Source organism: Crocodylus porosus, unplaced genomic scaffold (genome assembly GCF_001723895.1).
Source record: "Crocodylus porosus isolate Cpor-Errol unplaced genomic scaffold, CroPor_comp1, whole genome shotgun sequence".
NCBI classification, from domain to species: domain Eukaryota; kingdom Metazoa; phylum Chordata; order Crocodylia; family Crocodylidae; genus Crocodylus; species Crocodylus porosus.
The window spans coordinates 6,137,645-6,154,531 of record NW_017728912.1 but is presented as its reverse complement, the minus strand read 5'-3'; the positions used below and the strand labels follow the sequence as shown (position 1 = coordinate 6,154,531).

The 16,887-nt window shown below is 39.5% G+C and overlaps 1 protein-coding gene across 1 annotated transcript in view; it reads left to right on the top strand.

Annotated features, from left to right (window-relative positions):
* The first annotated feature begins 8,328 nt into the window (after positions 1 to 8,328).
* The window catches only part of LARP1B (La ribonucleoprotein domain family member 1B), a 51,216-nt gene continuing 42,657 nt past the window's right edge, over positions 8,329 to 16,887 (top strand). The window contains exons 1-5 of the mRNA XM_019533954.1: positions 8,329 to 8,387; positions 9,969 to 10,065; positions 10,894 to 10,953; positions 14,261 to 14,426; positions 15,498 to 15,641. Of these exons, the coding sequence (XP_019389499.1) occupies positions 8,329 to 8,387; positions 9,969 to 10,065; positions 10,894 to 10,953; positions 14,261 to 14,426; positions 15,498 to 15,641 (526 nt within the window). The remainder of the gene's footprint in view (positions 8,388 to 9,968; positions 10,066 to 10,893; positions 10,954 to 14,260; positions 14,427 to 15,497; positions 15,642 to 16,887) is intronic.

Below are 16,887 nucleotides of genomic sequence, written 5' to 3'. Positions count from 1 at the left end.
GGGGTCGTTTGACCCCAGTATTCTTTCCTGCCATGGCAGGGGGTCAGACTAGATGATCTGCTCAGGTCCCTTCTGACCCTAGAAACTATGAAACTGCTGAAGAATGTGCTTCTTCCCTAAGCATATGTAGATTTTCTGGTATTCCAAGAGTTCAAGTCAATTTACTTTCCTAGGTTTACAGTAAGTTGCAAGAGTAAACCAGTTCCCATTCAAGATTTATGTACCATGGTACCTTATTCAGTAATAATTTTCTTGACAGTAGGTTTTTAAACTGCTAGTTTAGCTCGGTGGTCAGCCTGTGGAGCTGTGACATCCAACCTGTAGGGCTCCCTATGGGTTCATAAATTTAGTGGTAGGAGAATAGTGGTAGCATTAATTGGTTCTCCACTGCCACCAAGCTTCCAGACTTGTGGGGAGCCCTGTAGGTCTCACCCTGGTGTATAGCTGGATTTGAGTGCATGGGGGGGTTACCAGCCAATGATGCCTTCCAATCCTCATCAGCCCCAGAGGGCTCTAGTTTTCATGAAAACAACAGTATTATTAACAAAATAAGTTACATAAAACCTTCAGTAGATATGGGGGTTGAAGGAAGGGTTACCAATAAATTTATGGACAGTCAGTGAAAAATCAGGATAAAGATGCCCTTCTGTAAAATCTGTTAAAAGGGAGTCATCTGTAAAAACGCTAAGCAGTCAGAGCTTGATTGACACTCCAAAGTTGGAAAGAAGCTGGAAAATGTTGAAGGACAGAATAGAGCACAGCAGAACCACCTGGTGTCTGAACAGGAACATTGCACCTTGCCAGGAGTCTTCTCTAAGGATTTTAGACCCCTCTACCCAGCCGCCTGCTGCTCTTGCTGCTGGGTCCTGTCAGTAGCTTGTAATATTGTTGGCTGGCAAGTAGACCTCTTTGGAAGTCCATGCTGGGATTGTGGCTATTAGGGCCAGGAGGGTAGAGGCTGTGGGGGACAGCATGGTGTGGTTTGTGGTTGGGGGCATCATGGTGTTTGGGTGAGTAGGAGACCCCTGAAGTGGGGGCAAAATGTATAAAACCATCACTGCAGTCGAGCAGGGTTGCCAACCCAAGAAAAAAAAATTAACTGCAGACTTTCACTGATAACCAAACTTCTTTACTTTTTTTTTTTTTAACTGGAGTTGGTGTTAAACTGCCAAATTTGAACCTCAGCCCTAATAACTGGGGTGTGGCAGGAGAGCAGGGTCTGGAATAAGCTACCTTTATATTATGTAAAACGTATTGGTGGCAACTTGTTTTGGTTTTTTAAAACAGTGTGGAGTGTGGTTGTTAGTAAAAAATAAATAAAAATGTTGAGTTGGCGGCCCTGGTTGAAGACAATTTTCTATCCTATTAAAATCTACTAAAATGAAAAAACTGTACATCTTTTTAATTTAAAAAGATTTTCTTAAAACCATGGCTAAGAAAAAATTAAAGTGGTGTTTCCCACTTGTCCCTACCTTAATGGATCCAAGGTTGGAAGGAGTCCTTTGTGAACTTAAAACAAAACAACATTCAAAGATTTAAAATGTAGCATAGCTGTCAGATGATGTGAAAAGATGGTACCGCACCAGGTTAGACCTGTGGTTCATCTGTTTCAGTATCCTGTCTTTGAGAGTAGTCAATTGTAGGTGCTTTAGCCAAAATTTCATACTTAAGAAATATTGTCGTAGATTGATGTTGGATAATCTGATTTCCTATCTTCCCATAAAGAATCTGTCCTAATTCGTAATATTTAGATTGTTTTAAAACCTGAAGAATTAGAAATTATATATATATACTAATATACACGTGTGTGTGTGTGTGTGTGTATTTGTGGGTATATATATTAGTAAGCAGTATAAACTATAAGTGTGTGTGTGTGTGTTAGAAATATAATTTGTGTGTGTATTATACTTATTTATTTATTTAACAATAACTGTTGTAACTTTAGGTTAGCATCTTATTCTGCTTTGAAACTTCCTCAGCTTGCCTTTGTGACATTCTGGTTGCTTATTTAAGAATGTAGTTTTTCTTTTAGCAGTTTTGAATTTGCTAACTTTGAGTTTCATTAAATGTTCCCTTGTTATTGAATCATTAAACTAAGGGAACAGAAGTTGCTGATCTTCTTTCTCTCTACTTTTATCATGTCTCACTTGATCTCCTTTCTAAATGGTCTTAATTCTTACTTTCTTTGTATGAGTTTTTCCATGTGCCTAATCACTTTTTGTCACTTCTTCATGAAACATTTCTGCTTTTGCAATATCCTTTTTAGAGTACCAGTATTGTATACAGTATGCCAGGTGATTGGCTCTGATAATGGCATGATACTTTGTGTTCTTCATCCCATCTCTGAAGCACAGTGTTTGCTTTTTTTTTTTTCTTTTTTGACTGCCAGTGCACAGCGTATAGAAGTGTTGAGCTGTCCCTGGTGGGTATGTCTGCATGATGCAAGCCTGAACTTCACAGTTAGGCTGTGTTTGTGCATGTTACATTAGGAACTGGAAGCAGTATGGTTATGGTGGAGCACTGCTGCTTGGCTAATTAGCAGTGCTAAGTGGGGAGTCTACCATTTTTGGTCCTGAATCTACCATATGTAACTTGGGTATTTCTGTGTAGTCTTAGCTTGCACTCTGTAGACATGGTTGCACACTTTTTACTAGCTCAGGGTATCACTATGCAGCACCTCACTGTGGTACGTAGAAATAGCCACTGATGCACAAAACATTTTGTTTAGTTGAAAGTTACAGTGTAAAGGTTTTTTTTTTGCTTCCACTCTGTTACTTTGTGTTTATAATAGTAAACTTCTATGTCGGCACATTACCATTTTACTTCTGTGAAGTTTCTTGAGTAAGTAACTAAAAGGTTGATCATTTGAAACTCATCCAGTACTACATCAGCTAATATAATGTGTTAAACATGATTCCTGCATTGGAATTCTAAGGCATGCTACAAGGCTGCATTGCAGTATAGTGCTTCTTAGAAGACTTCTTTAGGAGGCCTTCTGGGCTCTTGCTGGAAATTAAGAATATACACACTCAAACAGTTGTTCCTTCACACTTTGAGACATTGTAGCACACTACCTGCTATGAAACTGGCCTGCTCTTCAGGTGGTCTGGAAGATGTGAGGAGGGCCCTAAGTGTTATTGGTTTCCAGGTTAGAGATTTTCTGCCAGTGTAAGAAGCAGGTACATTTTCAAACAGGAATTTGAGTCTTTTACATACGTAGGAAGATGGAAATTGAAAGAGTATGATTTACAAACTTCATCTTAACCTTTCTTTATTGTGTGTCAGTTGGCTGATTTCAGTCCAAACACAACAGTGGAACTGTTCCAAAATGTCACTGATTGGGAACAGGTTCACAATTGTGTCAAGTGCTGTGGCTCCAACACTAGCGGGTAGGGGGTGAATATTCAGCCCAGCATGCCTCCTAGTAGGAGAGTTGGAGGTGAAGGGAGTGCTTGCACCTATGCTTTGGGGCCTGCAGGGAGTGGGTGACTTGTGGCTGGTGTTTTAATTACCCTGCTTTTATTTCTCCCCTAAACGTGAGTTCAAAACACTTCGATAGTCTGTAGATGACTCGGGTCAGGCAGCATACTTACCTGACTTCATGGTGGAGGGGAGGGGAATGAGGATGGGCAGGGGAGTGTTTGGGCCTTTGCCTTTGAGTTCCCAGGGGCTGAGATGGGGAGCTGGGGAAGAGCTGAATGATGGGGTGCAGTTAAGTAGGGAGTGAGGCCCAGCTGGTTTTTAGAATGATAGCTTTCATTGAACAAGTGGGCAAGCGAACTCATTGTTTAAAAAGTGCTAGCAAAATGCAAAAAAGTGGGGCAGTGGAGTTTGGTTGCATGCCAGTGTCCAGGTGCAGTAGTGAGGGGAAGATAGGGTTGGAAAGCAATGCAGGTTTTAAGTGTGGGATGCCTGGACTGACCAGATTTGTCGCAGCATGTTTGATGCCCACATGTAATGCCAACTCAGTTCACAGTGAACCAGTTTAAATGCTTTTGAACTGTTCCAGGTGGTTTTTAAATGCCTTTGAAGTGTTCAGGTAGTTAAATTAGTTTAACGGGTTTGCATGTCTGGCTGCTTCAGGTTTAAACTGTATTTAAACCTTCCAGGTGTTTTGCTTGTCCATGCCTAGAAGGTGAACAGTTGGAAAAAGTGTAGATTGTGTTTGTTAATCTTTTGCTGAGGCAAAGGATAACCTGAAAGACCTGGGATAATCATCAGTATATTATTTTGTACAATGCTGTATAGTGAACAAATTTCTTCCAACACTAGGGGAAATCGTATCCATAGTGGTATTGAAAACTGTGTGACTATGGACACTTGCATTCCTACTGTCTGAAAACTAGATGAATTAACTAGAACTTCTATTTTAACCATTTTTAACTTATGCTTTGAGTTTTCAGTCTTGTCTAAAAGCGTAACTCAGTGATTCTCAAGCAGGGTGGCTGCAACACCCTGGGGTTTCTTGAGATCCTTTTAAGAGTGCCATCTAAAGTTAAGGTGTACAAACATGATTCAAAAGGTAAACTGTGAGATTTCAAGGAGGAATCCATACTGTTAAAAATATTCTGATCTATTGTGATGTGACTTTGTAACAGGAGAATCGTTCTATTATTTTTCTGTAGTTTTTACTTGGTTTTTGCCTAAGACTCAAGGCACCCTGTGGAAAATGTCTGTCAAGGGGTATGTGGAATTTAAAAAGGTTGAGAATCACTGGACTAATTGTTACTTAACTTTTGTATTTGGATCTTTATTTTCTATTGGCTTTGAGTAACAGTTTAATTTATGAGCTCTTACCAGTTAAGAGCGTTTGTATACTGTTTAACAAAAATTCTAAGTTTAGAAATTTTGAGTGGCCAGAGAAGGCAGATTACCCAATACTGATTAAAACTTTTTATGTAATCTTACACTTTTAGAAGCGATGCTATCATATCAGATATCATTTAAATATCATAAACAGTAGTTCCAGACTTCATCAGAATACTAATTTAACTTTTTTAACATCAAACATTTAAATTACAAAAATCTGTAAGAAAACAATTTCTTTAAAAGTAGATACTGTTGATGCTTCCAATTTGATTTGTAGTTCTTCTGCCTCAGGTCTGTGCTTTCAGAGACAACTTTTGGATTACATGGGTTTTTTTCCCTTGGAAAATATGTGAATTTGGGATTTGCAACTTGTCTGTAAATTAGAAGTTACAGTATGTATATATACTTTCCTAATAAGAAATATTAAATTGTCTTTTTTCAGATTGTATTCCATGCATGTATGCCTATTAACTAAAAAAGGAAATACTCTAGTTTGGCTTTATAGGACAGCAAGAGTTATATTTTTAAGTAAGTTGCATTGTTTAGAGAGCAGATATTATATGTTCTGCCTGTAACTTCATTGTCTGTTTCAAAGTACCTCTTGCTAGTTGTTAGCTTTTCTATACTAGCAACCTATTTTGCTATGTGTACATACAAAAAAAAAAACCCACTTCAATGGAGGAGCAATTGAAGAAGGATCTCAAGAATTCATGCTAAAATATTTCCACTTCCAGTATTTCACAGTTCTAACGACTGAGACGCCCCTTGTAGGTGTGTGACCTCTCAGTACCTTTTATTTGGATTGTGTGAACTGGTTTGAAGCTCTTGACCTACAAGTTGCTTTCTTTCACGTGGGTGTAATTCCGTTGCATGGAAAAGATTTAGTTTCTACTCAGAATGTCATACTGGGAGTGGAAAGTGTTGCTTTTCAGCTTGTTACAATCCCAGCTGTGTTGATCAAGGTCTTTGCTGTTGCAGCAGTATACCTAAAGAGACAAGAGTATCAGATATAATCTTATATATATAAATAGATGATAGAGGTTTAATTCTCATAACAGGTTGCCATGCAAAACAAATTGACCAGGAAAAGATCCAGATCTTCACTCTGCTGAGCTCCAGGGTCAGAAAAGTCAGTGTTATACTGGCATGAAACCCATTGACCATGGGTAGATCCCAAAGCAACAGGGGCTTACCCCAGAGATTCTAGGGAAAGGTATTATGCAGCAGGTTTAAGCACTCCCCATTACATGGGTAAGGGCCTCTGAAAAGTTTGGGACATGCTGTGCTATGCATGTGCATGCAACCATATGCCAGATTTCAATGCATGCAGTAAGGGTGCTTGCAAAGAACAGATAGAGAACATGGAGTAAAGACTCACTGCAGAAGTCCAGTCATTAAGTCAGTCAGTGGTCTACCAGTTTAATGTATGAAATAGAGTTCCATTCTCTGAATCCTGTCCAGTAGTTAAGGATATCATCTGCCAGGTGTTAGAGTCTTCCTTGGAACGATACCTGACAGACAAACTTGACAGCCTACATGCTGTCTCCAGAGAGGAGCTGCCCTGTCCCTGTCCCTGTCGAGAGCATCTTGCCTCATAACAAAACAGACCACTCAATCCAAATTCATAGTTTTGTAGCGTCTAGGGTCGGAAGGGACCTGAGCAGGTCATCTAGTCCAACCCCCTGCCATGGCAGGAAAGAGTACTGGGGTCAAAAGACCCCAGCAAGGTGTACATCTAGCCTCCTCTTAAAGACCCCCGGGGTAGGAGCCTGCACCACTTCTCTTGGAAGCTGGTTCCAGACCCTAGCCGCCCTGACCGTGAAGTAGCACCTCGTGATATCTAGCTTAAATCTACCCTCTGCCAGCTTGTGACCGTTATTCCGGGTCACTCCTGGCAGTGCTTGGGGAACAGGGACTCCCCCAATGCTTGCTGGTCCCCTCTGACTAGTTTATAACATGCCACTAGATCCCCCCTCAGTCTTCTCTTGTGGAGGCTGAACAGGTTCAGGTCCTGTAGCTTCTCCTCATAGGGCCTGCCCTGCTGTCCCCTGATCATGTGAGTGGCCCTCCTCTGGATCCTCTCCATGTTGTCCACATCCCTCCTGAAGTGTGGCGCCCAGAACTGGACGCAGCACTCCAGCTGTGGCCTGACCAGTGCTGCATAGAGGGGAGTATCACGTCCTTGGACCTGCTTGAGATGCATCTGTGGATGTGTGACAAGATGCGGTTGGTCTTCCTACCTGCATCCCCACACTGCCGGCCCATGTTCATCTTGGAGTCAATGATGGCTCCAAGATCCTTTTCCACCTCTGTACTGACAAGAATGAAGTTCCCCAACCTGTACGTGTGGTGCTGGTTGTTCCTCCCCAGGTGCATCACGTTGCACTTGTTGGTGTTGAATCCCATCCTATTCTCATCCGCCCACCCTTGTAACCTGTCGAGGTCTGATTGCAGCGTATTCCTCCCTTCTAGTGTGCTCCCATCCCCCCACATCTTAGTGTCATCAGCAAATTTGAACAGGGTGCTTTTTACCCCCTTGTCCAAGTCACTGATGAAGATGTTGAACAGTGAGGGCCCAAGGACTGAGCCCTGGGGGATCCCACTGCCCATGTGCTTCCAGGTTGAAAATGGCAACCCAATTGACTGTGTGGGTGTCGACACCACAGTCCCCCAGTTTCTTAATGAGAACGGTGAGAGACGGTGTCGAATGCCTTCCGAAAGTCCAGGAAAACTTTGTCCACTGCTACCCCTGCATCTAAGGATTTGGTGATCTGATCATAGAAGGCCACCAGGTTGGTCTGACAGGACCTGCCGCTAATGAACCTGCGTTGGTTGCCCCTAAGCATGATCTCCCCTGCTGGCCCCTCATGGATATGCACCAGAATAATTTTCTCAAAAAGCTTGCCCAGGATCGAGGTAAGACTAATTGGCCTATAGTTTCCCGGGTCCTCCTTCTTCCCCTTTTTGAAGATGGGAACCACATTGGCCCTCTTCCAGTTCTCTGGCACCATTTCTGTTGGAGACTATTTTACTAATACTGGGTTACCCAGGGTTGTGAGGGAGCTGAGCCCATGTCAGTATGCGCTTCCTATTCATTTTGCCTCCAGTTTTCTGGAGCACTCCCTTGCTGGAACTGAGAGACTAGAGGCCAAATTTCCTTCCTCCTCCCCTATTGGAGCCAGGAGAGTAGACATGGATAGGTATGCAGGCTTTGGGGGCTGGAGACCAGGAATCCCACTGTTGGCAGGGGCAGGAGAAGAGAAGCACTGTAAGATGCTGAAGACCCCAGGGGCCTACTTTTATGCTTTGTAGACCATGCAGATGTAATGGGGAATCTTTCATTTTTAGAGTGCTTCAAAAAGCCTGTGTATCTGTCTGGCTTGCCCTTTGAAGGTCTTTTGAAGTGATTCAAATGTTAGGCCTGTTCCCACTGTCAGAAAATATGAGATCTTTGGATAAGTGAAAAGTAAATAATAGTAAAGAGATGATATTGCTTTGTTATAATACAGCCAGGTCACCATGGGATCAGTGAATCCACTTCTGCAGAAAGGAAATGAATTCATAAGTATTTGTGCTTGGTAAATATGCATTAGAAGAAGAAAATTAAGACACCAAAGGGGAAGGTTAAGAGATTACTTAAGCATTGGCCAGAAGTACCTATCGTGACAAAATACATCTACTATTGGTAGGGACCTACTTAAATCGCAATTTTGCATTTTTTGTGAAAACCACGATTTGAAGTGTTTCCCTTGGAAAGTGGCATTCCTTGTGATTTTTGGCAGAATTCCCCAGGGGTGAGGGGAGTGGAAACTTACTGAAAATAAAATCCTGGCTCCCCAGTAGAAGTTAGCAGTTCATATAGCCACCAGCACACGGGAAGGGAGCCAAAATGGTTGTCCTTTCCTCCCTCTGCCACTGATTGGCCAAGAGGGCATGCCATCCCACTCCTCTCTGCCAATCAGCAGTGAGAGGTAGAACTGCATGAATAGCAGTCTTCTTGGCCAATAAGTGGCAAGGGACGGGGCACTGCTAGGGCCCCTGGGCTAGTCAGCAGCACATGGGACGGCTTCACTGCAACAAACCACAAAAATGGCAGTGTGCATTGCTGTTGGCCTGTGAAATTGCCTGCCTGCCTTCTCAATTTTGGTAGGTCCCTATTAGAGGCCTTTTTAACTTAGCAGACCAAAGTGTAATATGATTGGAATGCCAAACGTTGAAACTTAAAAAGAAAATCAAACTGGGATGCGACCTTTTTACCAGTGATTTTTAAAAATAGCTCCCAGCAGGCATTGCTGGGTGCATTTTATGTTCATGCAGAAGGTCAGATTTGATTATGTTTTGGCCTTTCAATCCAAAGAAAGCTGCTTAAGATGAGTTTCAGATACATGGGTAGTCCATCAGTTTCAGCATAATAATGTTTTTGTATAGATCCTTTCCTCCCACTTCTAATCTGCCCCCATTTTACTGATTTGTGGTTTGGTTATGAACAATATGGATTAAATCATCCCCACAGGATATTTTATACACTTTTAAATCTTTGAAATAGACATTCGTATGTAAATGGGCATTCCTATGTAAAACCCCTCTTTGATAATGATTCAGTTGCAGGCAGTGTTCAAGCTACAAAACAGTATAAGGGTATTACCATGTCTGCAGTTGACAGAATGAGTATTAGAGTTATTATGGTATAAAAGTAGATTAGTATGGATTTATGGCTGTGTAATCAGTTCTACCATATTTCATGAGCTGATACACTTATGTAATTGTACCTATCATGGATAAATCCTATTCTCAAATATATAGCTTCTGATGAGGGGGTGAATATTTTGTTGCCCTGTTTCTTATCAGCGTTTTATGATTCAGTCAATAACTTTTATTTCACAAGATACAAGTTTTATAACAGTTCACAGAATTTAGTGTTTTAAATCCCTCAAATTCATAGACTAAAGCAGTTTAAAGTGGTACAAATCTAGTGTTGGATATATATAGTATCTTAAATTTAAGCAGATTAAATAATCCCATGTGTGGAAAAAATACCGACTTCAGTGGATTTGTTTACAGGCTTGGCTGGATTGAGATCGCAGGAAAATATCTCAGCATTTTCTTAAGGATCGGTTTTGTCTGTTTTGTTTCAATATTAAATTACAACCTAAATCTAGTTCTTTCTCTGAAAATATTTCTCTCTTCTCTCTAGAACTGCAGAATTTTGCTAAAGTTATAAAAGCAGGACGACCCAAGCCGAGGAAACCCAGCAAGGTTTGTAATTTCTAGAGAAATAGCTTTACGTATGAATCTCAGGATCACTTTTATTAAAAACAACTATAAACAGTTTGAAGTGTTGGTTGCATCTGAGAATGGTGTCCTTAAACCTAAGTTTTAAGAGAGAGAATTTTTGAAGTAGTCTATATTCAGTACTGATTTTGCTTCACATGCTTTTATTGGGAATGTGAGATTTTAAAATTGTGTGTGTTCATTTTTCTTATGACTTTTGTCTTGCATGCAGAACAGATTTAAAGAAGGAAAAGATATAGTTTTCTTTTGTTTTTTAAACATTTAACACACTAGCTGGTTCCTTTTCTGAAAGACTTGTATATCTATACAAATGATATATACTTGTCCTGTAGCTTACTGTAAATGTGACATGCAAAGAGAGGTGTGTTAGTCTGAAGTCAGGCAAAAGGCAGGGCAGAGTTGTTGGAGATGTATATAATTTCATAAGCAACAGTATACTTTATCAATGCTGTGAAAAGACTTTCAGGGAGCAACTTGCTGGCAGTGTTTAAGTATCAAGAGTTTCTGCTGATGGTTTTGCTAACTGCAAGCTGAACAAGTAGCCTATCATGTAGGTTCCTTTTTAAAATATAATTTTATTTTAAGGTTTATTTAGTAATGGATAAGGCTTTGCACTGGAAGTATCTAAATAACTGACCAGGTTCCTGTTGATTAAAGTGCTGCCATGTCTGGTTTATGTTAAAATTCTCACATTAAAAAAAAATACCAGTAATATAGTTTGTTTCTCCCTAACACTTGCACGTGCACTATTCTGCATTGATGCATTCTGAAATGTATCTTGTAACTTTGCAGACTAGTGACTTCGGTGATATCACCAACTGGCCAACACCAAGTGAAATAGCGAACAATGAAGTAAGTAAACTATGCAGTTCTTTATATTTGTACGTAGTTTGTAAATTACTATTTTTTTTTTTTTAAACATGTCATGGACTTCTCTATTTCAACATGCTGTCTGGAGAATTGGGGTAGGTATGTCAGGATTTCAGCAGAGCAAATTGCAAAGGATTTTCATGCATTAGTAAGTGAGCTTGGAGTACAACTTCATGTGATTTAAGTGTTACATACCATTTCACAGGAGCAGAATTAAAGCCAGTTGTGATGGTATTGGGTGTCTCCATATGTATATACGGAGGTGTGCTGAACTTATCTCATAATTTTAAACTTTGTTTCCTTGTTCAGTGTTTGTTAGAAGAGCTTTCCTGTTGGGATGATACAGAACAGCAATCCTATAAAATGCTCAAATCTTTGGGGCTCCTAAATACTTGGTGCAAGGTTATGTAAGAAGCTAATGGCTCTGACTTCATTTCCGCTAACTGCTTCAGGGGAGAGTACTGCATCCTTCTTAATTTTTATTTCATTATGCTGTTTAAGATTTTATTAGACCTTATACTGTGTCCTTCACTGTGGTTGTCTGAGTGCTTTATCCCCATCTCAAGGCCACATTGCTAAATATAGTAATAATTTGTTGGCCTTAGATATGCTTCTTGTTTGTTTTGTGGCCCATCAAGTGATATTTCAGTCTTTGGTCCCATTCTTATAGTTACCTTATTCCCATTATGTTCTTTGATTGTTTTTGGGTGGGTTTTCAAGTGGCATTCCCACTGAAATGGCTTTATCTCTTATATTATCATCATTAGTACCTTCTTTTTGGAGCCTTGCACAGACCATCTTCATCTGTCTAGTAATGGTTCTTAAAGTGTATAGGCAACATGAGTTTCCTGTTTCACATGCAGCTTTCATCCTCTAGGGTCATTTCTTTTTGCCCAAATTAAACCAAGTGTGTTGGCAGTAGTGATTGCGTTGATAACTTGTACATCAAAACTTATGCAGATATACAGTAAAACCCATTGAAGAACCATTTCCTAGATAGAAAAAATCAATGGACTTTTGTGTTATGGAATAAGAAGTGGAGTATGAAAAAGTACCAATACTTTAAGTTCTTGCAGATTCAGTTCAATATAGAAGAAGCTTATAAGGAGGAATCCTGTGTTATTGTGCAAGTTGCCTGTGGGATTTGCCATATAACTTACTTCCTGGCTCATTCTTTGCCATCTCTATGTTCATTTTTTAAAACTTTTTTTTTCCTAGCATTCAAAACTGTAAGTGGCACCTTGAAAACTTGAACAGTAAGTCTATTTAGTAATGCCCATCAGAGAAACAGAAACATTTTTAAAAGTTATATACTACCTTTCAGTCTATTATATCTACGTACAAGATGCGTAGATTGTACCAGCTCTTTAGCTTGATTTTTTTTTTTTTTTTTTTTTTAAGTATTTTATATACCCATCCAACACCAAGACACTCTCATTAATTTGTCGAAGATAGCTTTCTATCCTCTTTGATACAGAGGTCCAGATGATGGATTTAACTGTGTCAGACGGCATACTTGTTAACAAGTTAGTAGCCTACCGTTACACAGTGCCAGCAACACCTGACAAATTTATAACTGTCTGTTTTGCAGCAGTATTCCCTTTGCCAGAGTATCTTTTGTAGTAGTCAAAAATAGACATGTAAGCCATTGGTAAGAGGATCAGAAAAGTGGCTCATCTAAGTTTCTTTGAAGTCAGATGTGAAATTCAGACCCTCCAAGTGTGGAACAGTTTTTTAATAGCTGGAAATTTTCTAGTCCCAGAGTTCATAAATTGTTGAATCTGGTCAGTTCTTTCATCTCTTCAGCGGCATCTCTTGTGATAGAGATGTGAAATAATTTTCCTCCTGAACTGAATATAAGAAGTTCCTCAACAGTATTTGACTCTGTCGTATCGTGATTCCAGGAAAAGAGGCAAATTGTTTAGTTTGCATCTAAGAAATTGGATAGATACATGCTAAGAATCATTACATTATTTAATAATCCCTTTTTAAATGCATATGATTGATTTAGAGCTCTTAGTCTAAAGCAGTACTATATCTGTCCCTTCTTCTGGGCTTCTGAAAACACTTAAATCAGTAAAATTTTTTCACGTGCCCTACAGTATTAAGGACCTTTACCATGTTTCTGGCTGTAGTGGCAGTTTGAGGTATTAGAGGTTGTTATCAGCCAGAAAATTTTTTTTAAGTACTCTATCAGAGTAAGTATATTACACATTGATGAATTGGTTTCTTCCTGAATAAAGCTGCCTACATCCCAGTCACTTTCCTAAGATCCTGAACTAGAAGGCTAGTTTGCATAGTGTATTAAAATAGCTTTTGGTTCCTTTATGAATAAGACAAATAACTGTATATAGGTCTAAATTTATCAGGGTTTGTCAGCAAATTCAGATAAATTCTTTCTTCACTCAGTCTGAAGAATTGACTTTTTTTCAAACTGTTATACAGTTGCAGTACCTACTTCAGTGGATCCAAAGCTGTTTCCATGACCAAATGAGAAATGTTTTCTGACTGGATATTTTCAAGGCTTTATTTCGCAGGTGGGAATGATGGGCAATTCAAGAGAAGTCTTCAGTCTTGCTTGCTTTGACAGTTGAACTGTGCAGGTTCCCAATTTGTACTTAGTAGGGTACAGGCAGTGCTTAAGCCAAGCAGTTACTGGTAAATTTCATAATCTGAATTTTTAAATTTTATAGACAGATACTTCCACACACTTCTGATCTGTATTTTGATTTCTGATCATATGCAATGGAATTGACATAGTTGGGGCCTGTGGTTCTTTATAACTGTACAAAAATGTAGTGCTTGATTGGATAACATAATTAAAACTCCAGTGATTATACTTTCTCAGGTAATCCCATTCAGTGCTTAAGCATATGAGCACCCTGTAAGTAAGGCTTTATAAAGACAATCAGTTTGAACACTGGTTATTGATAAGTAACATTTTCTTATATCACAATAAACAAAATAAAGTTTCTCTTGTTTTCTACTAAAATGTAATTGTACATTTTGTAGTGTTACATGATCAGTATAGTTAATTATTGCAACGGTTTGCATTCTAAAGGTCATTTTTATAACCAGGCAGAACTGTTTGTAACTTCAGAACACTTTAAAAGTGAGAGTTTAACGCTCTGTAAAAAATTTATGCAACATTAGTTTTAGAGCTCACCATGGCTCAGAATTCAAGAACAACTAATCTTAAGTTAATCAGTAAGGAAACATTGTTTTAGACGCAGCTTTTTTCTATCAACATCCATAAAATCATGAAAAATATTTAGCAATTCTTTTTCAGTGCAAAGTAAATCAGAATAAAAAGCCACCAAATAGAAAAGAAAAGGAAGAGAAACATGAGAAGAGAGCCAGCAACGAAATCAAAGAAACCCTGGAAGTAAAGCAAGATGGTCTGGGAGAAAATGTTAGTGAAGATGAAGCTCAGTGTAACAGTCAAAGGAAAAAAGGTTAGTCTATGCCCTACATAAGGTATGTCAGTATTGCTCTGCTAGAAATCTTGAAAAGTACGCATTCTTTTGGGTGTTTGAATGGGGAAATAACTGAAGTACTCTTAATAGGTCTTCTACTATATGAGAGTTTAAAACTTGACAGCACAAAATAATTTACTTTGACTTCCTTACCTAGTAAAATGTTGTGAATTGTCAAAGAGGAAGTTCTGTGAAAAGAGTGCTCCTTGAGCCACTGATCTTTCAAAGAGCAGTTTAGAGTAGCAAGATCTGCTGAATATGGTTTCTTTCTTTTTTTTTAATTCTAGATATAAAAGTTAATTGATGGATAACTCATTTTATATTCTTATTTGTAATTCTCTAACTAGAACAAAAACCCAACTTCATATTAGTACAGAATTTAGTGTATTTTGAATAAAGCTTATTTTGAATATGATAAATGATGCATTAAAACCATAGCCGCTAAAAGAGGATATTAATTTATCTCTCTTAGCTTTTTACAAATAAACTTTTGTACTGGATTTTAGCATACTCTTTCCAGAAGGGACCCAAAGAACTTAAATATGAATTATCGTCAGGTTCATTTTATGGAAATAAATTGTGCCTCTGTATTTATGCTATCATTTATCAAACCAGAACTCCTTAAGTTGTCAGGGAAATTAATTTCCATCACGTTGACCTGAAATCTTTGTTTTGTTAAATATTTTCATCTTTTGTGTCCACCTTTCAGTTTGGTACTAAACATTAAATTACTGTGGAACACTGAAGTAACTGTAAAAAATGGTAAAGCCCTCCAACCTACTTCATTTACTAGATTCAAGAGTTAGTTAAGATAACTTCTAAAACTGTAACTGAGAAGTTACAATTACCTTCTGTATGTTATTATAAGGTAACATATATGATCAAACAGCATGTATGACTAATGCTAATCCCTACTGATTAAACTTTTTAGGAAAACTGTTAAACAGTTATTTTTCCTTTAAAGAATACTTTTACAGGATATTGTAAATAGTTGAATCATCTTAGCTGCACTATAGTTAAGATTGAGAACATATGTTTTTACTTTTTAAGGTAACAAGCAGAAATGGGTACCACTTCACTTGGACGATGTAAAACCTGATAGCCCAGAAAGACCAGGATCTCGAAATAGCTCAAAATCTCAGCCTGAAACAAATAAATTAGCAACACCTACTAACAGACGAACTGAGACAAGAAGTAAGTAGTTTTTAGTCCCATCTTTCGTTAGATTTTGGAATGGCTCTCATTTTTGTGGTAACTCAGCGCATAACTAGTTTAAAATTTCTGTTGTTAATGAATCTTAGTGAAAGCAAAATGCTGTTTTTGAGTTTAATACCTGTTTATGCTGACATATTAAGGCCCGTCTTTTAGAGTGTACCGATACATTGGTCTGATATATCAGGTCAGCACTGATATAAAGAAAACTGATTGTATCAGAAATCAACCTGATGTGGCCAATAATTTGGCTGATAAATGCCTGTGCATGCATACAGCTGCCGTGCAGCATACAGGCTGTGAGAAGCACAGCTCGGTTGCTTGGAGAGCTGCTACAGCTGGTAAGTCTGTGGTGGAAAGGAAGGGGTGTTGTGGGGGGCAGAGAAATGCCTCCTGCAGTGAGGGAGGGCGTGGAGCTGGGGCAGGTGGTGGTGCTGAGAGGGGGAGGCTACAGCGTAGCTGTGGTGAAATTTGGGGTGCCTGCAGCCCCCCTGTAGGCCCCTTCGAGTGCTGCAGCAGTCCCCCGGCCCCTCCCCCCGGCCCGGCCCCTTCTGGGAAGAGCTTGGTGCCATCCCAGCTGCAGCCCGCCCTGCCCTCCCATGCAGACTCGGGGGAGCACGTGCCCTCTTCTCTCACATGCCCCCCCACCCCTTCGTGCCCTCCCAGGGTGTGCACAGTGGCAGGAGCCGCGTGGCCCCCCCACAGCTCCATCCCGCACCCCAGCCCCACTCCCTTCCTCACTCTGCAGGGGCCTTGATCTGCACCCCAAGACCCCTTATCTCCTCCCTCCCCTTCCACCACAACAGACTGTTTCCTGTTTTTCAAAATTTTGGCCAAATTCTGAAAAGGCATAAGAGGCATGCAGACTGTATGCAGCTGTACCGGAAATTGAATCAGTATTGGCCGATATACTTCCTTAAAAATCAGCTATTAGTATCGGCCCCCAAAATCTCCATCGGTGCGTCCCTACCCTCTTTCTTTCTAATGCTGTCTTCTGAGCATATGTTATGAGCTTGGCCTTTTGTGCAAAAAAATGACTTTGACGTTAATAAAATTTGATAGTAATAGCTGCCAAAAAGTTACTTGAAATTAGTAATCAAAAGATTTACTCTGAATAGCAAATCAAAAGGTCTTTTTTTAATGTGAACAGCATCTTTTTTACTCCATTAGCAAAATTTTTTTAAGTTGCTGCAAAATGCATTAAGGAAAGTAAAGGTAATTTAGTATT